Source organism: Ranitomeya variabilis, chromosome 4, assembly GCF_051348905.1.
Source record: "Ranitomeya variabilis isolate aRanVar5 chromosome 4, aRanVar5.hap1, whole genome shotgun sequence".
NCBI classification, from domain to species: domain Eukaryota; kingdom Metazoa; phylum Chordata; class Amphibia; order Anura; family Dendrobatidae; genus Ranitomeya; species Ranitomeya variabilis.
Window position 1 is genome coordinate 100,002,989 of NC_135235.1, and position 24,700 is coordinate 100,027,688.

A 24,700-nucleotide genomic window follows, 5' to 3' on the forward strand; every position below is an offset into this window, starting at 1 on the left:
CTTCCTAAGCTTGTCGTTACCTCCTCGATGTTGGGGCCCGCCAAAAATGAGGAGCCACTGGTGGGGGTATTCAGCACTGGAAGCAGCTCTAATCCCGGTGAGTCAGAGGAAGGGTGAGGCTCTATAATTTCACCATCTTGGGTATTTGCTGGAACTGTTCTGTATGCTATTGTGTGTTGGCGGTTCAATAAATTATTGCCACACTGTTTTATCGTCATCCTCTGTTGTCTGGGTAGTGTTCTGCCTTCGGGGAGAGAGCCGGCATTCAGTGGTACAAGCCCTGGTTCATGCAGTCTTTCGAAAGACTGCCAGGCCAGTGGATGAGAACACCCACTCACTGCCGTGTCTCCACAGTGTACATATCTCCTCCGTGGGAAGGACACAATTATTTCTGCCTGCTTAAATCCATCTGGACAAAAATAAGGTGGTTAGGTTCGCCAGGTCCAGGGCTTCAAATCACTGTCCAGACATGTGAGGTCGATCCGTGGGAGGGGTGATATTATGTATGTACGCCCAACTATTTAAGGATTGGTGAAACGTGACCATGACAACACTAATGCTTCTTTTAGATTGGCTGATCATTGTATTCCTATTAAACTATAGATGATCTAGTCACTTTACATGAGTAATTCTTTATATGTTTGTCCTTGTTTTTTATACTGGTTTTTATTGTGAGCTGGGATTCTGTTGTTCTGTATTAAAAAATGTATGTATTTGATGTATTTTTAATGAGGGGGCTGAGTCTTTGTAATGATTGGTATATACAGTATGTGTAAACCACACTATATAAGCCGTCCCTTTACTGTGTGTACTTGATAAAGACCTGTAATAGGTCCAAACGTTGCATATATTGATGGTGGAAAGAACCATATTATTTGACTGAACACTTTGGATTGGACGCTGTCTACCTTTGTTTGCTGAATATGTCCAAGTGGGTTACTTGGACTTATGTCCAGGTATTGAGTGCTGTCAGCTATCTTTTACTGAATTACTGGCAGTTGCCAGTGTCTGGACGTAATCTGCGCTGTTACACCCGGTCCTGTACCTTTGCAGGGTTGCCGGCGGGACTCCCGCTCTGTGCCGGCCGATCCCGTACCTTTGCCGGGTCTTCGGTGGGACTCCCGCTTTGTGCTGGCCCCATGCCGTCCTGCTGCAGCCCCTGCTTCCTCTCTTCCTCCTGCTTTCTGGCGCGCGGCCAGCAGGTCCTCGGGTAGAGTGCTTAAGTCACGTGCGCACTCCCGGTCTCTTAAAGAGACAGCGCGCATTTTTCAAAAGTATTTCTGACCAATGGCGTGTTAGTGATTACTATTTCTAGCCCTCCGCCATAGGGAGGGTGCCCAAGCAACAATTATCCTTAGTTGCTAGCTTCCGGTTTCAGCTAATGTGTGCTTAGCTTCTGCAGTGTTTTGCCAGTACTCCGCTTACACTGTTTGTCTCCGCAGACTAACATCCGCCTGCTACCCGGCTATACTGGACGACATCTATTCTGTCTACGCCAGTTTCGTCACGTCCCGCCATTTGGCCATCCGTTCCAATGGACAACACCAGTACCACCGGTGTAAGCTCCTACCCGTACACCCAGAATCCACTGGTCAGCTCCACATCTGCTACCTCTGTTTGTCCATTTGTCCCGCTGGGACAGCTGCCACGTGTTCGGGGTCTAACTGGAGGTAGCACCCGTGTCCTCCAGGCATTCCATTCTGACCCTGCTCGAGGGGACTTAATACGGGTGTCTGGGGCTCACGTAGTTACGCCCTCTTCAGAGCCCCCGGATCATGGTCCCGAGGTTCCACAGATTTATCAATAAAAAACAAATGTGAACTTCACCACCTGTGCCTCCGCTTCTGTTCGTTACATGCGCCATATCGTTCAGTAGTGAATGCTGCGTGTGATCGCAGAGTAAGAAGAAATTAAAGGGCCGTCAAAACACAGCTGCTGGTTTGAGCATTGCAGTACTCGAAAATCTTTTGGGTGCCATAAAAAAAGGTCATGAGGCCTGAGGTTCACCCCACCCCTGCCCTACAACCTCAATAGCAGTGATTCCCGATTGGGAAATATACTACGTCAATAGGAAAAGACTAATCTTAATTTGGGGGGGATGCCATGAGAAGCTGCAGGAGATCCCATCAATGCAGCAACTGTTTACAGGGCTCAAACACTGATTTTGACTTTCATCTAGGACTCTATGGCAGGGTAGGGGAAAGCATGAGCACCTTGTGCTGTCGAAAAGAAGAAATTATGGGAGAGATGTAATCCTTTTTGTCGGAGTTTTGTGATGAAAGGTCTAAGCTCAAAGGGTAAAATGAGGTGATTATCAGGCTGAGAACTTCCGAGATGTATACTGCTTTAGGCTGTTACAATTGTCCATCAAAGAGACAAAGCTTAAGTAATGTCGTCCTCATCTCCAATGCTGCACATGTGCGACTGCAGGTACACATTCACCTTATCAGCAGCTTGTGCTTGACGTCTGGGATGATGACAACCGACGATGCATTTCCGTCAATCAGAACGGCAACAACCTTACACCTCCCTTTTCCAGGGATTCTGTTATCAACGTGATGGAATCAATAAAATGTCCAAAAATCAACAGAATTTTAACTATTTCAAATAATTCGCTTGATCTGCCTATGAACATCAGAATGCTAAAACCTCACACATGTGAAAATACAGATGATATCTGTGCAGTATGGACTGTTATAATTCACATGTTAGAGGTGGAAGACCTAAAGCTTGAGTAGCCAAAGCAAAGGAAAGCTTTTATTTTTTTGAAAAAACAGAATTTTTGTCATAGAAAAGTTGCTCATGATGACGCCTGTCATAAATGGGTTAAAATGTCAGACTTTGCTCAGCAGTTTATTGCGAGCGCGCATTGTTTTTGTCATATACAGTAGATCAAGTTTATTGCCAGAAAATGTTGCATATACAGGTCCTTCTCAGAAAATTAGAATATCAAAAAGTTCATTTATTTCAGTTCTTCAATACAAAAAGTGAAACTCATATTATACACTGCGTGCAAAATTATTAGGCAAGTTGTATTTTAGAGGATTATTTTTATTATTGATCAACAACTATGTTCTCAATCAATCCAAAAGACTCATAAATATCAAAGCTTAATATTTTTGGAAGTTGGAGTGTTTTTTTTTTAGTTTTGGCTATCTTAGGAAGATATCTGTTTGTGCAGGTAACTATTACTGTGCAGAATTATTAGGCAACTTAATAAAAACCAAATATATTCCCATCTCACTTGTTTATTTTCACCAGGTAAACCAATATAACTGCACAAAATATAGAAATAAACATTTCTGACATGCAAAAACAAAATCTAAAAAAATAGTGCCCAATATAGCCATGTTTCTTCATGATGACACTCAGCAGCCTTCCATCCATAGATTCTGTCAGTTGATTGATCTGTTTACAATCAACATTGCGTGCAGCAGCCACCACAGCCTCCCAGACACTGTTCCGAGAGGTGTACCGTTTTCCCTCCCTGTAGATCTCACATTTTATGAGGGACCACAGGTTCTCTATGGGGTTCAGATCAGGTGAACAAGGGGGCCATGTCATTTTTTTTTCTTCTTTGAGACCTTTGCTGGCCAGCCACGCTGTGGAGTAGCAGTATAGGAGAACCCAGAGTCAAAACTGGCCAAAGAATTCACAAAAGATTATATTTATTAAATAAATTCATTGCAATAATAAAATGAACAGTAGCAAAATAGTTAAAAAGAGCATATAGTAACTGCATCCATAAGTACATCCAATCGCCCAAGTGACTATGACAGGACCAGAGTGAATATGATACACAATTTAACAGCCATAAGGGTCAAAGCAAGTGCTGCCCACACATGAGTATAATTACCACAGGTGTATAGTGATCAGACAAAGTCTGAAATAGTATACTGCCAATACTCAAATAGTAAAGATCACTATATCACACCGTGGATATATATCAATGGTAACAAAAATATCAGATAAATAAATTACCCATGTGTGTAGTAAGGTCCTGTCAGAGTCCTGGATCGTGTGCCCCAACGCACGTTTCGCAGTAGGTTATTGCCGCTTCCTCGGGGCAGTATACTATTTCAGACTTTGTCTGATCACTATACACCTGTGGTAATTATACTCATGTGTGGGCAGCACTTGCTTTGACCCTTATGGCTGTTAAATTGTGTATCATATTCACTCTGGTCCTGTCATAGTCACTTGGGCGATTGGATGTACTTATGGATGCAGTTACTATATGCTCTTTTTAACTATTTTGCTACTGTTCATTTTATTATTGCAATGAATTTATTTAATAAATATAATCTTTTGTGAATTCTTTGGCCAGTTTTGACTCTGGGTTCTCCTATATTGCTATTCATTTCATGAGTCGCCATATATGCTTATATAGCATTTCAAACTGACGAATTTTTTGTTCACGCTGTGGAGTAGTTGGGGGCATGTGATGGAGCATTGTCCTGCATGAAAATCATGTTTTTCTTGAATGATACCGACTTCTTCCTGTACCACTGCTTGAAGAAGTTGTCTTTCAGAAACTGGCAGTAGGTCTGGGAGTTGAGCTTCACTCCATCCTCAACCCGAAAAGGTCCCACAAGTACATCTTTGATGATACCAGCCCATTCCAGTACCCCACCTCCACCTTGCTGGCGTCTGAGTCGGAGTGGAGCTCTCTGCCCTTTACTGATCCAGCCTCTGGTCCATCCATCTGGCCCATCAAGAGTCACTCTCATTTCATCAGTCCATAAAACCTTTGAAAAGTCAGTCTTAAGATATTTCTTGGCCCAGTCTTGACGTTTTATCTTATGTTTCTTGTTCAAAGGTGGTCGTTTTTCAGCCTTCCTTACCTTGGCCATGTCCCTGAGTATCGCACACCTTGTGCTTTTTGATACTCCAGTAACGCTGCAGCTCTGAAATATGGCAAAACTGGTGGCAAATGGCATCTTGGCAGCTTCACGCTTGATTTTCCTCAATTCATGGGCAGTTATTTTGCGCCTTTTTTGCCCAACATGCTTCTTGCGACCCTGTTGGCTATTTGCCATGAAACGCTTGATTGTTCGGTGATCACACTTCAAAAGTTTGGCAATTTCAAGACTGCTGCATCCCTCTGCAAGACATCTCACAATTTTGGACTTTTCAGAGCCCATCAAATCTCTCTTCTGACCCATTTTGCCAAAGGAAAGGAAGTTAATAATAAAGCACACCTTATTAGGGTGTTGATGTCATTAGACAACACCTCTCCTCATTACAGAGATGCACATCACCTGATTTACTTAATTGGTAGTTGGCTCTCAAGCCTAAACAGCTTGGAGTAGGACAACATGTATAAAAAGTATCATGTGATCGAAATACAACTTGCATAATAATTTTGCACGCAGTGTATAGAATCATTACAAATTGAGTGATCTATTTCAAATGTTTATTTCTGTTAATGCTGATGATTATGGCTTACATTATGGCTTACAGCCAGTGAAAACCCAAACAGAGTGATCTATTTTACGTGTTTATTTCTGTTAATGTTGATGATTATGGCTTACAGCCAATGAAAACCCAAAAGTCATTATTCTCAGTAAATTAGAATACTTTATAGCACAAGCTTGAAAAAGGATTTTAAAATCCGAAATGTTGGCCTACTGAAATGTATGTTCAGTAAATGTACTCCATACTTGGTCGGGGGTCCTTTTGCATCAATTACTGCCTCAATGTGGCATGGCATGGAGGCGATCAGCCTGTGGCACTGCTGAGGTGTTATGGAAGCCCAGGTTGCTTTGATAGTAGCCTTCAGTTCATCTGCATTGTTGGGTCTGGTGTCTCATCTTCCTCTTGACAATACCCCCCCATAGATTATCTATGAGGTTAAGGTCAGACGACTGTTGGCCAATCAAGCACAGTGATACTGTTGTTTTATACCAGGTATTGGTACTTTTGGCAGTGTGGACAGGTGCCAAATCCTGCTGGAGAATGAAATTTCCTTCTCCAAAAAACTTGTTGGCAGAGGGAAGCATGAAGTGCTCTAAAATTTCCTGGTAGACGGCTGCGCTGACTTTGGTCTTGATAAAACACAGTGGACCTACACCAGGAGATGACATGGCTCCCCAAACCATCACTGATTGTGGAAACTTCACACTTGGATTGTGGCCTCTCCACTCTTCCCCCACATTCTGGGACCTTGATTTCCAAATGAAATGCAAAATTTACTTTCATCTGAAAACAACACCTTGGACCATTGAGCAACAGTCCAGTTCTTTTTCTGCTTGGCCCAGGTAAGACGCTCCTGGGTTTTCATTGGCTGTAAGCCATAATCATCAACATTAACAAAAAAAAACATGAAATAGATCACTCTGTTTGTAATGACTCTATATAAGTTTCACTTTTTGAAAAACTGAAATAATTTTTTGATGATATTCTAATTTTGTGAGAATCACCTGTATGTTTGAGTCCTCGCGGCTGCATGTCTCGTCTCTGATTGACATCCACAACACATGCAGGGATTGTCTATTTGTTAGGGATCCTACTGACAGAGTCTCTTTAAAGGAAATCTGTCATCACAGAGTGACTGTTCAAACTAAGTCCCAATGCTCAGTGCATCATGGCGCGGCCATTTATATACACCTGCCCACCTGCTGGTTTACCCTTGCTCTACACCCCACCCCCTTGTTTTGACAGCTCTGGCTTCATAGGACCGGAGAAGGGTGAAGATAGATGGAAACCAAGAAGGTGGGACGATGTATATAACCGATTGGTTGCCATGAAGCACTAAGCGCCTGTACTTGGTCTGAACTGTCATTCTGTGCTGACAGAGGCCCTTTAAATGCCCTTTTAAAAAATGACAGCAACATCTTAAGGTATGTTCCCACAGTCAGTAAACGCTGCCGTTTGGACACTGCATACACCCGCAGGGGTCAGATGTTACAGCATAGTGGATGGGATTTCAAGAAAACCCATGCCAACGACGCCTGCGGATCACACGTGGAATAAATGTCCCCATCCAATGTATTGGGTGCTGTGATTCCGCACGGTTCAATGAACACATGCGGATTTACCTTCGATAGATGGCCGGCAGCGCTTTGGATGGAGCGGACATGTGCAGCGTCCATAGCGCTGCCGATTACTGACCGTTGGACCATACCCAGAGGTCGGAGCGCTGTGATCGGAGCTACACTGGGGTGTGGGACGCAGCAGACTATGGCGCTGTACAGAGGGAGCTCTGGAACCGCTACGTACTGTGCACACAGCCATACGGAGCAGGCACAGTGACACTTGCCCGGCTTCCCTGGGTGCTGGCCCTGCTGCTCACATAGCACCCCAGGATGGCGTCTCCATAACTGAGAGCTCCTGGCAGCCCTGGAGAGGTGGGCGCTGTGCTCTGGGGGAGACCTGCAGGGAATGGAGGTCTCTTCACTAGTAACTAGGACAGCTGCGGTCACCACGGGAGAGTTCTGCTGCAAACCGCATGGAGATAACCGCAGCACACACTTTAAGTGCGCACTCCCCACATACAACACTACAGCTCCGCACCGCTAGTGTCAGTGACGAGCAACCAACGTCAGCACGGTAGTTAAGGACACAGCTGTAACCCTCAAATTCCAGCCAATCATACACCACTGCCGAGCGGAAACCTGTGACGTCACTACACGCGTCATGAAAGACTCCATGTAGTGAAAGCGAGGCTTGGGCCGCACGAAGCAGGTCCGGATGCCGTACAATTGCGAAGTAGCACGTCAGCCCCTAGCACGGTGACGTCAGAGGCTGAGCTACCTGTAACTTGGCTGTTAGATGACAGCAGATGGACGTAGATGAGGCTTTTCTCTCAGTCGGGGAGTTCGGCTGGTGTCAGAAGCGGCTGACAGGGTTCCTGGTCCTGCTGCAGGTCGGTCCTGTCATGTGGTGTGTGACACTGCCGTAGTTGCATCGTAAGGCTGCAGACATGCCACATTGCTTCCCCTCATAGAGCTCACTGAGAGTCTCCTCCAGGGTGAGGGGTCATCAGAAGTGGTGGCAGCCAGATCCACAGGTGCTTGTGTGCTGTGAGCGGGGGCCGAGCTGTGCGATGGTGTCATCCAGCCCCCGACTACGCGGTGACACCCGGCATATGCCGCACATAGCACAGGATCCTGCTGGTAACCTGACGCCCCACAGCCAGCCACTGCGGCTGCACCATATACTGTGGAGAGGCCACTTGTACTCTGCGCCCATAAAGCCCCCGACTACGTGGTGACACCCGGCATATGCCGCACACAGCACAGGATCCTGCTGGTGTACGTGACCTGACGCCCCACAGCCAGCCCGCGCCAGTCAGTGCCCCTGCACCATATACTGTGGCGAGGCCGCTTGTCCTCTGTGCCCATAAAGCCCCCGACTACGCGGTGACACCCAGCATATGCCGTACATAGTCAGCACAGGATCCTGCTGGTGTACGTGACCTGACGCCCCACAGCCAGCCCGCGCCAGTCACTGCGGCTGCACCATATACTATGGAGAGGCCGCTTGTCCTTTGCGCCTCTAAAGCCGCCATACACTATACATGAACGTGGAATCAGCGTGACCATCCTGACCCACTGCGCTGTCTGCTGACCCCTCTCCGATCCCACTCTGCCTCTGGTCCAGAAGTGATGACGTTTAGTCACCTGGCCACTGATTGTCTTCAGGCTCGGGTGACTGACCGGAATGACCTTATCATTTCCTGTCCATCAGTCGCTTGACATTGCGGCCAATCAGTGGCCGCCATCACTTCAGGTCTCAGTAAAGACCACCAGAGCACCACTAGGGGTTTAGGAGGCTGAGGAAGACCAATTTCCATCTTTTATTATGATCCCTTCCTTTGGTGCAGTTTTACAAAAGAGTAGAAAATCCTTTACAGGAGACAAGTCGCCACCAGTGATGTCTGACAGTGACTTACTCCCGTCTCCTCATAACAAACGCTGTATCTGCCAAGCCTAATGTGCCTCTGTATGAGGGACCAGAAGTAATAGCTACTGACTGACCGCGATCTTAAAGGGCTTCTCCATTGCTATGATATTGATTAATGAAGCACACCTCCTCCTCCCGTTAACATTTTTATCTTCTTCATATAGTCCAGTCATATTATATAGCACTGTGTACCTACAATTGTTCATTTTACCTTTCTACGCAGCTAATTCTTCTCTTTTCCATTAGATCTATGAAATCATGTGATTAAAAATTGACTAGGTGAACCCTTCTAAGCTCTATGGAGAAACAGGAGGTCAGTTTTTCCAGTATGACTCATGAGTTACTGCAAAAGTCCCTGGATCTGAATTACCGGAAGCTGCCACTAACGCCGCTGCAGAGTTTTGCTCCGCACTGGTGCTTATCTGATATTGCCGACTTATCCTAAGGGCTCATGCATATGACCGTATTTTCCAACTGAGTGCGATCTGACAAAATATTGGATTGCATTTGGACCAATGTTACTCCATGCACATGTCTGATTTTTTTTTTTTTTTTTATCCTTCTGGCATAGTCCGAGGGGAAAAAAATCTCAGCGTACATGAGTTGCATCCGATATTCAGATCCTACTCAGCCTGGCAAGTTAATGAGTCCGTGGAAAAAAAATCAGACTGCACTCAGATATCAGCTGAGTGCAGTCCAATTTCCACTGACTGAATGAATGGAGATTTTTTTTTTTCTTTTCATCTTCTCCTTATCTGAGAACATTGGATCACACCATGCTCACAGTCTGATCAGTATGATTAGCATAATCGGACCCATTTTCTCAGATGAGAGGAAATCCAGTCTGGTAGCCCTAGCCTAAAGCAAAGTGGTAGAAATATAATTTTTTGAAACAGTGCCACTCTTGCCAACAGGTGGTTTTTTGTATTGCCGTTTATCCACATTCAACTGAAAAAAATCTGAACCGCAGTAAAACCTCTGGGCAGTGGTGCTGATTTCTGGAATAGACAGTCCCTTTTTATTTTACAGGAAAATCTCAGTCCATATGTTGACCAGGAGGATGAGATTCGGACACCGCTGAGTTGATCCACACAGTCTCCCATATAAATGACTGAGAGCTACAGAAATAGTGTAAGGCCGGGGTCATACTTACGTGTGCAACGCGAGAAACTCGCGCTGCAATACTCGGCACTGCTGCCAGCACTCGGGACCAGAGCGTGCGGCTGCATGTACTGTATTTCTATGCAGCTGAATGCTCCGGTCCCCAGTGCAGGCGGCAGTGCCGGGTATTGATGCGAGAGACTTGCGCGAGTTTCTTGCATCACACTCGCAAGGGTGACCCGGCCTAAAACAGTGATCTCTGCGGTTTTCATACCTCCCGTTTATTTCCGTAGGGATTGTAGAGGTAGCGGGCATACCTCAGCCATTCTTGGATGTTTCTGTAGCTCTACCTCCCATGTTCAGCATCTAGCCAGGATTATTCCTGATTAACTCCTGAAAGGCTCAGATGAGAATAGCCCTTTAATTGTAACCGTACTGTGTATCCTATAATTATAATCTGCTTTCAGGGGAGAGTCAGACGGCCGTACATCTCTGAGATGTATCGCATCGCAACGCTTGCACTGGCTGGCGGCTCTCCTGACCTGAGTGTTACAGCATGTATTCTTATGCAGCTGTCCCGCTCAGGTTGGGGAGAGCTGACAGCCAGTCTGAGCATCTCGTTGTTATACTTCCAAAAATTATCCTTTTTAATATTGAAATGTGTAATTTGTGTAATAGTTCATACAATAAATGTATTTGTAAAGAAAACAATAATTGGCAAATCTCATTAAAGTGAACCTGTCATCATTAAAATGCCATCCAATCTGCAGGCCCCATGTTATAGAGCAGGAGGAGTGGGGAAGATTGATGTATAGTTTAGTGCAAAAATATTCAGAATAACCTGTGATTTTATCATTTAACCCTCTGCTCTTTCTGGGATTTTTGGTCCAGTGGGCAGTCCTCTCAGTGACTAACAGCTGTCGTTGTCTAAGAGTGCATACAGAGGTAGCTGTCAGTCACTGATAGGACCGCCCACTGCACTGAAAATCCCAGAAAGAGCAGAGAATACTGAATCTCACTCACAAAACCATACATCAGTCTTCACCCACTCCTCCTGCTCTGTACCATGCTGCCTGCAGATTCCACTGCATTTTCATGGTGACAGGTTCTCTTTAACCCCTTAGGCTTCTTTCACACTTCAGTTGTTTGGCGTCAGTCACTTCCGACATAGTGACGGATCGACGGATCCGTCACAATTGTTGAGAAAACTGTTCTAACGGATCTGTTTTTTAGACGGATCCGTTACTTGGGGGTTGTCTGGGAAAAGTATCTACTTTTGGAGCATGCGCAATTGAAAAAGCGGATTGGGGCGACGGATCCGCCGAAATGACTGTCGCGACGGATCCGTCGCCCATAGGTGGCCATTCTATGGAATGGCGGACGCGACGAATCCGTCGCGATCCGCCATTCCGGCATTGACGAAAAATGTTTTAATGTCCGTCTGTGTCTAGACAACAAATTTCGACGGATCCGTCGCATGGCGGATGGAACGGACGACCATCCGTCACAATCCGTCGCTAATGCCAGTCTATGGGAAAATAGCGGATCCGCCAAAATAAATGACTGATCCGTTATTTGAGGAAAATGGTGGTTTTAGACTGACGCCAAACAACTGAAGTGTGAAAGAGGCCTTAGGCTACTTTCACACTAGCGTTAACTGCATTCCGTCACAATGCGTCGTTTTGCCGAAAAAACGCATCCTGCAAAAGTGTTTGCAGGATGCGTTTTTTCACTATTGATTAACATTAAGCGACGCATTGTGACGGATTGCCACACGTCGCACCCGTCGTGCGACGGATGCGTCGTGCAGTGGCGGACCGTCAGGAGCAAAAAACGCTACATGTAACGTTTTTTGCTCCCGACGGTCCGCTTTTTCCGACCATGCATGCGCGGCCGGAACTCCGCCAGAACTCCGCCCCCACCTCCCCGCACTTCCCCACACCTCACAATGGGGCAGCGGATGCGCTGGAAAAATGCATCCGCTGCCCCCGTTGTGCGGCGGCGACAACGCTAGCGTCGGGAACGTGGGCCCGACGCACAGCGACGGGCCGAGCCCGACGCTAGTGTGAAAGTAGCCTTAGTGACCGGGCCAAATGTTTTAATTCTGGCCAGTGTCACTTTATGTGGTAATAACTCTGGAATGCTTCAACAAATAAATCCCAGTGATTTTGAGATAGTTTTTTTCATGGCACATTATAATTTATGATAATGGTAAATTTACGTTGATATGTTTTTGTTTATTTATAGAAGAAGAAAAAATAGCAGAAATTTGACAAAAATGTAACAAAATTTGCCGTTTTCACACTTTGCTATATTATCTCTTTAATCCAGATAGTGATACCACAGAAAACCATTAATTATTATTTATTTATATAGCAGATTGATTCCATGGTGCTGTACATGAGGAGGGGTTACATACAAATTACAGACATCACTTACAGTAAGCAAACTAACAATTACAGACTGATACAGAGGGGCGAGGACCCTGCCCTTGCGGGCTTAAGGTACCTTCACACGAAGCGACGCTGCAGCGATAGCGACAACGATGCCGATCGCTGCAGCGTCGCTGTTTGGTCGCTGGAGAGCTGTCACACAGACCGCTCTCCAGCGACCAACGATGCCGAGGTCCCCGGGTAACCAGGGTAAACATCGGGTTGCTAAGCGCAGGGCCGCGCTTAGTAACCCGATGTTTACCCTGGTTACCAGCGTAAAATGTAAAAAAAACAAACAGTACATACTTACATGCGTCCCCCGGCGTCCGCTTCCTGCACTGTGTGAGCGCCGGCAGTAGCAGGGCACAGCGGTGACGTCACCGCTGTGCTGTGCTTTCATTTTCACTTTGCGGCGCTCAGTCAGTGTGGGAAGCAGACGGCGGGGGACGCATGTAAGTGTGTACTGTTTGTTTTTTTTACATTTTACGCTGGTAACCAGGGTAAACATCGGGTTACTAAGCGCGGCCCTGCGCTTAGCAACCCGATGTTTACCCTGGTTACCAGTGTAAAACATCGCTGGTATCGTTGCTTTTGCTGTCAAACACAACGATACACGGCGATCGGACGACCAAATAAAGTTTTGAACTTTATTCAGCGACCAGCGACATCACAGCAGGATCCTGATCGCTGCTGCGTGTCAAACTAAACGATATCGCTAGCCAGGACGCTGCAACGTCACGGATCGTTAGCGATATCGTTACAAAGTCGTTTCGTGTGAAGGTACCTTTACATTCTACAGGACTGGAGACAATAGGTTGGGGGTTGTAGCCGCTCCGGTGTTGATGAGATGGTAGCTCCGGTAGTAGTGAGGAGGCAGCAGGGTCAGTGCAGGCTGTAGGCTTTCCTGAAGAGATGGGTTTTCAGGTTCCGTCTGAAGGATCCGAATGTGGTTGATAGTCGGATAGTTGAGGCAAAGAATTCCAGAGGATGGGGGATATTTGGGAGAAGTCTTGGAGGCGGTTGGGTTATTAATAAATAACCTTTCCCTCGTGTCTGCTTTACATTAGCATGATTGGTAAAATGTTATATTATTTTGTTAGCCATTTAGGAGGTTTAAAAATGTAACAGCAATTTTTCATTTTTTTTTTTCAAGGAAATTTTCAAAATTTATTTTTTTGAGGGACCTATCCAGTTTTGAAGGGACTTTTGGAGGTTTCCCAATATATATGACCTCCAAAATGATACCATTTTAAAAACAGCACCCCCCGACTTATTGAAAACTGCTGACAGGTAGTTTATTAAGTGACGTGACAAGAAAGTGTATTTTTACCACCTAAATGTCGCTGACTTCTGAACAGGTCACTGTAGCTGGGAGACTCTATGACAGCTATTTGGTTGTGATCTGCCATGGCAATCATCAGAACCACACAATTATGATCTCAGGGTGCTGATGTGATTAAATCTGTTAACCATTTATATGATGTAGTCACTATTGACAGCAGATCAGCGATCTGACAGGCAGTAATGCAGGCTTGCGAGCGCCTGCTGCAAGCCACCTCCCTGTAGGACCCGGATAGAGCCCCGCGGCCGTTTTGGATGCGGGGCCTGCAGAGAGAAGGTGGTAGGAGACCCTCGGAGCAACACGATCACATCGCGTTGCTCCGAGGGTCTCAGGGAAGCACGCAGGGACCCCCCTCCCTGCGTGATGCCTCCATATGCCGCCGGAATGCTGCGATCATGTTTGATTGCAGTGTTTCGGGGGTTAATGTGCCGGGAGCGATCCGTGTAATAATCAGCTGACACCTGATGGCGATCGGCCGCGCTCCCCCCGTGAGTGCGGCCGATCGCCTATGACTTACTATTCCATTCATGGGAAGTAGGGCTCACCCCACATGGGCGGAATAGTACGTCTAATGGCAGAAAGGGGTTAAAGGGCCTCTATCAGCACAGAATGACTGTTCAAACCAAGTACAGGTACTTGGTGCCTCACGGCGGCCAATCGTTTTTATACACCTTCCAACATGCTTCCTTCTATCCTCCTCCCTTCTTTGGTCCTATGGAAGCCAGAGCTGTCAATCAAAGAAGAGGAGGGTGGAAACAGAGGGAAACCAAGCAGGTGGGAAGGTGAACATAAATGAATGGCCTCGATGTGAGGCACCGAGCGGCAGGACTTGGGTTAAACAGTCATTCTGGCCTGACAGGGTCCCTTTAAGGAAACAATGCACGTCTAGCAGTGACTTACCACCCTCTTCCTATCGAAACCACACTCATTTTCAGCCAAGACTAGTGTGTCTTTGGGGTAGTTGTGGAAATTATTGCCCCTTCATCTAGAAAAGCATTTGTGAGGTCAGATACTGAAGTTGGAGGAGATGGCTCACAAGCTCCATGCTAGTTTATATGAAAGATGTTGTATGGGGTTCACATCTCGGCTCTGAGCGGCTGGTCAAGTTTCTCCACACCAAACTCCCCTAATTATGTGTCTATGCACTGGGCACTGTCATGGGGACACAGAAAGACCTTCCCCAAACTATTCCCACAAATCTGAACACCTGTACGGTAATTGTCCAAAAAGTCTTCTTCTGCTGAAACATTAAGTTTTCCCTTTATTGGAACAAAGAGGCTTAGGCCAGACCCTGAAAGTCAACTAACCACATACCATTATACCTCTTTCACCAAACTTTAGAGCTGGCGCAGTGCAGACCGGGAGGAAAGGTTGTTCTGGCGTTCACCAAACCTGGCCTCTATCAGACACCAGAAAGAGAAGTGTGGATCCGTCACTCTACAACACATTTCCATTGCTCTCGAGTACTGTACAGTGGTGGCGGTTTTACACTACTCCATCTAATGCTTGGCATTGTGTTTGGTGATGTACGACTTTCATGGAGCTGTTTAGCCACGAAAGTCAATGTCATGACGCTGTCAGTGGGGGAACAGTGTTTTTTGCTGATATTAATACCAGAGGAGGTTTGGTCTTTGCAGTTATGGAATCAGTAGAACGTTGGTGACTTTTACACCCTCCGCTCTCGGTGACCCCACCCTGTAATGTTATGTGGGCTCCACTTCATGGCTGTGTTGCTGCAGTTCCTTCCACTTCTCAATAATACCACTCACAGGCGATGGCGGAATATTTAGGAGGGAAGAAATGTAATGAACGGACTTGTTACATCGGTGACGTCCTATTACAGGACCACGCTGGTATGAGGGAGCTCTGAAGAACGATCTGCTCCATCACTAATGTTAGTAAAGTCAGACGGCACGGTGAGGGGCTGGGCGTTGTACTTCTGTGGTAGGACTGAATGACCTGACTTCAATGCTTAGGACGTGTCTCCCCATACTTTTGTCCATATATTATGTCAGCTGGGTCAGGATAAATGTATACCTGGGCCGTATATAGCTGGTGACCAGGTCATGCAGCCAGACAGAACAATGCTGTGCACTCCCAGGTTAGTTTGGCATAAAAATGAATGTATCAGCCGCCAACAGCGATCTAGAAAACAATGGGGTGAGTTCTGGCATCTGCGATGGAGAAGACACTAGATGACTTTTATCTACTCCGACCTGTTAATGTCAGTGGAGCTGTGAGGCCAGGTATGGATAGGTGTGATGCCAGAAAGCAGCTATGTTTATCTAACCCCGATCAACCCCTTTAATGTGCGCTAAGCATAGTGTTACAAGGGAGCGATCAACTTCTCTGGTGTCATTAAGACTTAAGTGAAAGCCTGACCCAACTCATCAGCGATTCAGGGAGCTGCTAAATTAAAGTTTCTGACACATGAATCATTCATGGACTCTTCTCTCCTCTATTTATAGACGTAGCTGGTAACTCATTATCGCACTCGGCTTTATGACAAGCTGTGAAACACTGGTGGTGCTGCTGCTGCAGAACCTCTTGGGACACATCACACCTTTCATGTTTTCCCGCCAGGGAAAAAAAAAGATAAAGTAAAAGTGATCCCAGCTGTTTTAGTGCTGGAGAGACTAGTTCTCTGTGGAGATGAGAGAATTATCTGGAGGTGTTAAAATGCTGGCGGCATAGAGGAGAGCACAGCCAGTCTGGAAATTACAGGATCAAAACCATATATGCAAAAAGTATGTAGAGTGTCAGCAAAATAATAAGCATGCAGCGACCGGATAATGCAGTCCACAGTGTTACCGCATATACAACCCCGTTGCTCTGCCGTCTTTAAGTGTAGCGTATATTGGGGTTTTCTTTTTGAGTTTTCCAGCATGTCTGCCATTATTTTGGTGCACTTCTTGTACCGAGGCCCTAAGGCTATGTGCACACGATGCGGATTTAGTGCGGATCCGCAGCGGAAACGCTGCAGATCCGCACTGTGATTTACAGTACAATGTAAATCAATGGGAAAAAAAGCTGTGCGGAAAAATTTGCGCGGAAACGCTGCGGATTTAAAAGAAGTGCATGTCACTTATTCTGTGCAGATCTGCAGCGTTTCTGCACCCTTCCATTATAGAAATCCACAGTGGTAAAATCTGCATTAATTCCGCATAAAATCCGCATCAATTTTGCATAAAAAACGCACAAAATCCTCGGCAAATCTGCACCTGCGGTTTGTGCCAGGAGATGCGGATTTTGTGTAGAAAATTCTGCACCCCATTCCAAACGTGTGCACATAGCCTAATAATGTCAGTTATTTTACACCTCTGGTAAAGAAGCTGTTTAATGTGTCCCTCCTACCCACCTAAAAATTGCCCATAAATATGATGCATAGACGCCATACAGATGTCCAGCTCTTGAACGTAATTGCTGCCAAGTGCAAAGGCTTCTTCTTCTGATCCAATGTGGGAGCCACCATCGCTCAGGGAGAGCAGTGAGGAGTCTGGATTACGCCTCCCCGAATCTCCACTGCCACGTGATGGACTAACGCTAATGATGCCAGTGCTGCGTTCATCCCCCACTGTATATGACCGAGGAGGAGCGGCAGGGGATTCGTCACTATGCTCCCCATGCAACTGCAGCTGCCATTTTGTTTCCAGAGGAAGCCGCCATCGGCACTTGGAGAAACAGTGTCACGGACCAAGAGCAGATATGTTGTCTCTCAAATTCAGTGATAAGGTTGACTGGAGCGGCGGTCATGCATACGCCCTGCTGTCCTTTGTCATTTTTGTGGGCCGGAAGGAAACAGATGATAGCTGACACTGAATGGCGAGGCAGGGTACGTGCATGACCACCTCTACATGCACACTCAAGGCTCAGGACCCTCTTTTGGTGAAGCCTCCAGCGATCACTGTGCTCCCTCCTATCCTATGGTGCTGTGGCTATGTCACAACTGTTATTCATGGCCTAACCAGTGGACCTGTCGCCAATATTTCCTTGTGAACCTGCAGGAACATATAACCTGTTTCCCATTGCTTGTTCATTGTCCAATAGGGAAGATTGAAACATCCCCCATATTTTTCTTGCTGCCCACCACATAACACTTGTACACATTCTGCTGCTCTTAGTGGGTCATTCTACGGTTAGAATAATCGTCATTTTGATTTTTATTTCATAAATCAATAGTGCACATAAAAATAAGCAACTTTGTAATATATCTTGTCAGAGAAATCTGCTCCTTTCTCCTGCAGCATTGATGAATCATTATCAAAATTCTCAATTGTGAGGTAAAATCTGTATTCAGCGATGACCGACTTTCCCACTACTGAGAGAGGAGATGGCGGCTGCTACTGATCAGATTCTATGTAGGCAGAAGGAGGGAAGAGCAAGAGGCAGAGCAACTCCATCCTCTTCACCTTTTTACCTCAGAATTAAGAATTGTGATAATGATCATTTTTTTCTGATGAGATATAATACAGAGTTGCTTATTTTCATGAGCACTATTGATTTATGAAATAAAAATTAAAACGACGGTTACTCTTTAGCGTTTTTGGTACATATGAGGGTCTTCTGTTTCGATGGATGCTGTGCACTGCTGTGACTATAGGGGGAAGAGGGAGAGCTTACTTTACGTTCTGGTGGAAAGGGAGCAGCAGTATCAAAAGTGGAAAAGTGAAAGGAGGGAGGCCTGCCGTTATTACTTGTAGAAAGGCGGCCATAACTGACTTCTTATGGAAAAGGATGTGTCAGGACTTGAACTCAGCAGCTCTTGTACACCAGATTGCAGCTCTTCCGTCTCAGCTATTCAGCTGACTGTACAGATCCTTACTAACCCAGATGCTAGAACCTGTGTTGTTCCTGACTGTCTCCACTCTAAGTTCCTGATTGGCTCATCCGTGTGATCTCCTGATTGAACATCCTACTTAAACCTGGCAGTACACTTCCTTCCTTGCGAGATTGAGCTTCCAGCCTTTAGTCAAGTTACTTTCCACCTGCTGCTTATCCTCCACATTATGCTGCTTCTCCTGTGTACCAACCTCCGGCTTTTCCTGAATACGTAACCTGCTGATCCTTTAACTTTACTGCTGCTCCTGTGTACCAAATTCTGGCTATTCCTGACTACGTAATCTGACTGTGCTGCCCCTAGTGGCTGCAATACCACTACTCAAACTTGGGTCAGTCCATATCAAAGATGACTTTTTATGGCTCCTAGGAGGAAAGGGCCTTGTGGCTGCATACGCACTATGACTCTATGTACTCGATCAGAATTTATGCTCTACTTTTAATATATAAAATGGTGTATGATCATAGATTTGGGGGCTTTTTTATCTAATTGGAGTAATAGATGCTTGGCTTAGAAGTATTGAGAAACTCTACTATGGGATAGTCAAAAAAAACTACAGCAGATAAGGGGGCAGAAACCTGTTGGAGGAGTCTTTGGTTTATGGGAATGTCAGAATAGAACCTGCTATATTTTGTAGGATCCCTCCTCTTCATTTCATGGACAGTAATTTATCGGACTGGCCACCACGCAGTGGTACAAAACTGCGCTGCCCGCAGCTTCCTTCTGCAAAGTAGCTGCCAGTGGGACCTGCCGCGATCGTCTGATCGTTCCCAGTGATCTCAGTATGAAAGGCTTGTCTCCGACTATACAACCGTTTTACTCTAGTCCTGCTTTCACAGGTGATGGACTATTTGGTCTTATTTTACTGATGCTTACCTATTCTCTGAGAGCCCCTTCCTTTTAAACTCTGCTGCCTCTTATTGGAATGCGTTACAAGAATTCTCAAAAGTCACTGTAGACTTTGAAAATGAATCTTTTTATGAATGGTTTCGGAATTGAATAGACCAATTTTATTTTCTTATTTTTTTTTTTCAATTTGCACCAGAGAGACAGATTCTGTGCCAGATTCTCCCACCATAAATTGGAAGTACTAGCTGCGCTGAAAAGCTGGCTAGGAACAAAAGACGCTGCTGTGACTGCACAGGATCTCTTCCTAAAGTGTAATTTAATGCCATTCACAACACGTCTATGGCTTCAGATGCATTGCATTATGTTAAATGACGAATTGGCATTTTACAAGCATATTTTGGGCTCCTGTTGGGAAAATGAAATGCATAATAGTCTACATATAATAACTCAATGATGGATGTTCTCACAGACGGACAGGAAGGAATATTGTTATTATGTATTAAAAGAATGCACAGATTGACTATAATGTATGGAGGCTTCAGAGCGTCTGGGCTCGGATTCTCTAAACTTTTGTTATCAAGTGTGTTTCCTGGCAGTCTGTGTCAACGAGCTGAGAGGTGTCCGCATATTATAACCTATACAAATGGATGTAATCTGCTCTGATCTTTCCATTATCCTGCATTATTCCTCTTCTTTCCTATATTCCCTGTGAATAAATGAGGATGAGTTGATTACACGTGATTTTGAGTTGCTGATATGACTAATGTAATTTTATATTATCTACAATTTGAAAAAAAAAATCATATGAATGAACGTAGTAAGTATGAATCATCCTCTTAGAGAGTAACTGGATTTTTTAAAAAATAATAATTTTGTCCTGAATGGGAAGTTATGAAATATGCCAATCTTCCTGTAAAAAAAAAAAAAAAAAAAAAGTGCAAGTGGCTTCCAATCTCCAGCTTTTCCCCATTCTATTTGCCTGCAGTGACATAATATTGTACTCATTGGGAGTACAGATGATGGCAGTGAAAGGGTCAGCACTAGTGATGAGCGAATATACTCGTTAATCGAGATTTCATGAACACGCTCGGGTGTCCTCCGAGTATTTTTTAGTGTTCGGAGATTTAGTTTTCATTGCCGCAGCTGAATGATTTACATCTGTTAGCCAGCATAAGTACATGTGGGGGTTGCCTGGTTGCTAGGGAATTCCCACATGTAATCAAGCTGGCTAATAGCTGTAAATCAATACTCAGAGGACACCCGAGCATGCTCGAAAAATCTCGAGTAACGAGTATATTCGCTCATCACTAGTCAGCACCTGTCTCCTCTGAGTGTCCTGACAAGCACAGCAATCTCTTGCAGCAGCTTATCCCTAGAGTGCTGCAGGTGCTGACCTTTTCACTGCCATCATCTGTACTTCAAACAAGTATGTTTTGTTATCGATGCAGCTAAAGACTGGAAATAGACTGGGGAAAAGCAGGGGTTTGAAAACCACATACCGCATTATTAGCAAGAAATAATCTTGCTAAAAAATGCGTGCGTCTTATATTATGGAAGAAGCTTCCTGTGATGGAGGAGAAACAGAGTCCTTCTCAATCACAGAGAGAACTGCTCTCTACTCCTGCCCCACACTGATCTATGCGATTAATGCATAGCAGGAGAGGTAGCTGTTGGGACTAAATCCAGGACTTTTCAGATCAATTGATCAATTGCATGACGTGGTAATGTATACAGTGTGTTTGTATAAATGTGCATATGGAGTGGATCTGTAAATATGCATATGTAGCAGAACTGTGTGTGTATGTAAATGTGCATGTAGCAGAGCTGTGTTTCTATAAAGAAAAATTGAAAAATGGGTGAAGCTTAGCAGGAGGGAGTAAGGCTAGGCATGGCCAACAAATCTATCATACTTTGAAGACAACAGGAATCTACACCAGTCCTTGACTAAAGGACATTTCTTGAGCGCACAGCAAAATTCATTTGGTGTCTCACCCCTCTCTTTAACCCCTTATAGACCTCCGCCGAACTTGAGGTCGGATCCCCTGCTTTGATGTGGGCTCCGTCGGTGAGCCCGTATCCAAACCGGCACATGTCAGCTGTTTTGAACAGCTGACATGTGCCCGCAATAGTGGCGGGTAGAATCGTGATTCACCTGCCGCTATTAACAAGTTAAATGCCGCTGTCAAACGCTGACAGCGGCATTTAACTACCGCTTCCGGCCATCTGGCCGGAAATGAGCGTATCGCCGACCCCGTCACATGATCGGGGGGTCATCGATGTGTTGGCATAACAACCTGATGTCTCCTTGAGATCTCTATGGATGTTGATGCCGGCTTGCTGTGAGCGCCATCCTGTGGTCGGCGCACATAGCAATGCAGTAAATCTACTACATAGGGGCGATCTGACGATCGCTCCTATGTAGCAGAGCCGATCGACTTGTGTCAGCTTCTAGCCTCCCATGGAGGCTATTGAAGCATGGCAAAAGTGTAAAAAAAAAAAAAAGTTTTAAAAAATATGAAAAAATATAAAAAATATAAAAGTTTAACCCCTTCATGACCTTGGGATTTTTCGTTTTTCCGTGTTCGTTTTTCACTCCCTTCCTTCCCAGAGCCATAACTTTTTTTTATTTTTCTGTCAATTTTAGCCATGTGAGGGCTTATTTTTTGCGGGACGAGTTGTACTTTTGAACGGCATCATTGGTTTTAGCATGTCGTGTACTAGGAAACGGGAAAAAAATTCCAAGTGCAGTGAAATTGCAAAAATAGTCCAGTCCCACACTTGTTTTTTGCTTGGCTTTTTTGCTAGGTTCACTAAATGCTAAAACTGACCTGCCATTATGATTCTCCAGGTCATTACGAGTTCATAGACACCTAACATGACTAGGTTATTTTTTACCTAAGTGGTGAAAAAAAATTCCAAACTTTGCTAATAAAAAAAAACAAAATGCGCCATTTTCCGATACTCGTAGCGTCTCCATTTTTCATGATCTGGGGTCGGTTGAGGGCTTATTTTTTGTGTGCCGAGCTGGCGTTTTTAATGATAGCATTTTGGTGCAGATACGTTCTTTTGATCGCCCGTTATTGCATTTTAATGCAATGTTGTGGCAGCCAAAAAAACGTAATTCTGGTGTTTCTAATTTTTTTTCTCGCTACGCTGTATAGCGATCAGGTTAATTTTTTTTTTATTGATCGGGTGATTCTGAACGCGGCAATACCAAATATGTGTAGGTTTGATTTTTTTTTTTATTTATTGATTTATTTTGATTGGGGCAAAAGGGGGGTGATTTAAACTTTTATATTTTTTTTATTTTTTTCACATTTTTTTTACTTTTTTTTTTTTTTTACTTTTGCCATGCTTCAATAGCCTCCATGGGAGGCTAGAAGCTGGCACAACGCGATCGCCTCTGCTACATAGCATCGATCTGATGTTCGCTGCTATGTAGCAGAAAAGCAGGTGTGCTGTGAGTGCCGACCACAGGGTGGCGCTCACAGCTACCGGCGATCAGTAACCATAGATGTCTCAAGGACCTCTATGGTTACAATACTGAAGCATCGCTGACCTCCGATCATGTGACGGGGGTCGGCGATGCCGTCATTTCCGGCCACCCGGCCGGATACGGTAGTTAAATGCCGCTGTCTGCGTTTGACAGCGGCATTTAACTAGTTAATAGGCGCGGGCAGATCGCGATTCTTCCCGCGCCTATTGCGGGCACATGTCAGCTGTTCAAAACAGCTGACATGTCCCGGCTTTGATGCGGGCTCACCGCCGGAGCCCGCATCAAAGAGGGGCTTCTGACCTCGGACGTACTATCCCGTCCGAGGTCAGAAAGGGGTTAAATCACCCCCATTTCGCCCCATTCAAAATAAAACAATATAAAAAAAATAAAACCTACACATATCTGGTACTGCTGCGTTCAGAATCACACGATCTATCAATTATAAAAAAGGATTAACCTGATCGCTAAATGGCGTAGAGAGAAAAAAATTAGAAAAGCCAGAATTACGTTTTTTTGGTCACCGCGACATTGCATTAAAATGTAATAACGGGCGATCAAAAGAACGTATCTGCACCAAAATGGTATAATTAAAAATGTCAGCTCGGCACGCAAAAAATAAGCCCTCACCCAACCCCAGATCACGAAAAGTGGAGATACTACAGGTATCGGAAAATTGTACAATTTTTTTATTTTTTTTAATTTTTTTAAGCAAAGTTTTGAAATTTTTTTTTTTACCACTTAGATAAAAGAGAACCTAGACATGTTTGGTGTCTATGAATTCATAATGACCTGGAGAAGCAAAATAGCAGCTCAGTTTTAGCATTTAGTGAACCTAGCAAAAAAGCCAGACAAAAAACAAGTGAGGGACTGCACTTTTTTTGCAATTTCATTACACTTGGAATTTTTTTCCCGGTTTCTATTAGTACACGACATGCTAAAACCAATGAGTACAACTTGTCCCGCAAAAAACAAGCCCCCACATGGCCATATTGACGGAAAAATAAAAAAAGTTATAGCTCTGGGAAGGAGGGGAGCGAAAAACGAAACCGCAAAACCGAAAAAGGGCAAGATCTTGAAGGGGTTAATCTAGTGTACTCTTCATCAACACTGGTGTACAAAATGCCAGTCTTGATGAGGCTGAGCCATAGAATACTGTGTGAAATCCTTTATTTGATTTTTTTTTTTTATTACGGTAATTTTTACAATTTTGGCTAAATGGATACAACTTTAAAAATGCAACTCCTTGTACAGCTAGGCAGATAGAATAATAAAAACTTTTAGCTCCAGAATCAGAAGGGTAAAAATGCTGAGCAGTGAAGGCATTGAGAGGTAAAATACTGTAGACTTTGGAGAAGTACGGTAATCTATTATTTTTTTTCTTTCATTTCTAAAGTCTGTAAAATCGCTCCAAAACTTAAGCATTGGTTGCTTATTCCCAGCTGAATTGACTACATAGTTTGTCCTGATGGCATGGTAAGGTGTATACTGTACCTGAGGACTGTATATTGGGTGTACTTCAGAAGCGCAATCCCTATATGGCGCCCCCTGTTGGTTGTGTAATGACAGCACAGATTTCCATCTCTAATATTGTTCTGTAAGGTGAATAAAATGTTCTTCCTTTTCTGTTCCCCTAATTGTGTTGCCTTTCTCTTTCTCACGTCCCCCATCTTCTCATGTTTCTAGCCTGCTGACTGATATCCCGAGTGGGATTCGTAGTGTAACGTGAAATATTTGTG

The 24,700-nt window shown here is 44.8% G+C and overlaps 1 protein-coding gene across 3 annotated transcripts in view; it reads left to right on the forward strand.

Moving 5' to 3' along the window:
- Positions 1–7,604: 7,604 nt before the first annotated feature.
- The window catches only part of LOC143769920 (solute carrier family 22 member 15-like), a 278,504-nt gene continuing 261,408 nt past the window's right edge, over positions 7,605–24,700 (forward strand). Inside the window, exon 1 of one of the 3 annotated variants that reach the window (XM_077258975.1) lies at positions 7,605–7,867. In XM_077258975.1, coding sequence (XP_077115090.1) covers positions 7,784–7,867 — 84 coding nt within the window. In that variant the 5' untranslated portion in view covers positions 7,605–7,783. The remainder of the gene's footprint in view (positions 7,868–24,700) is intronic. The other 2 variants (XM_077258977.1, XM_077258976.1) reach the window with 2 other exon arrangements.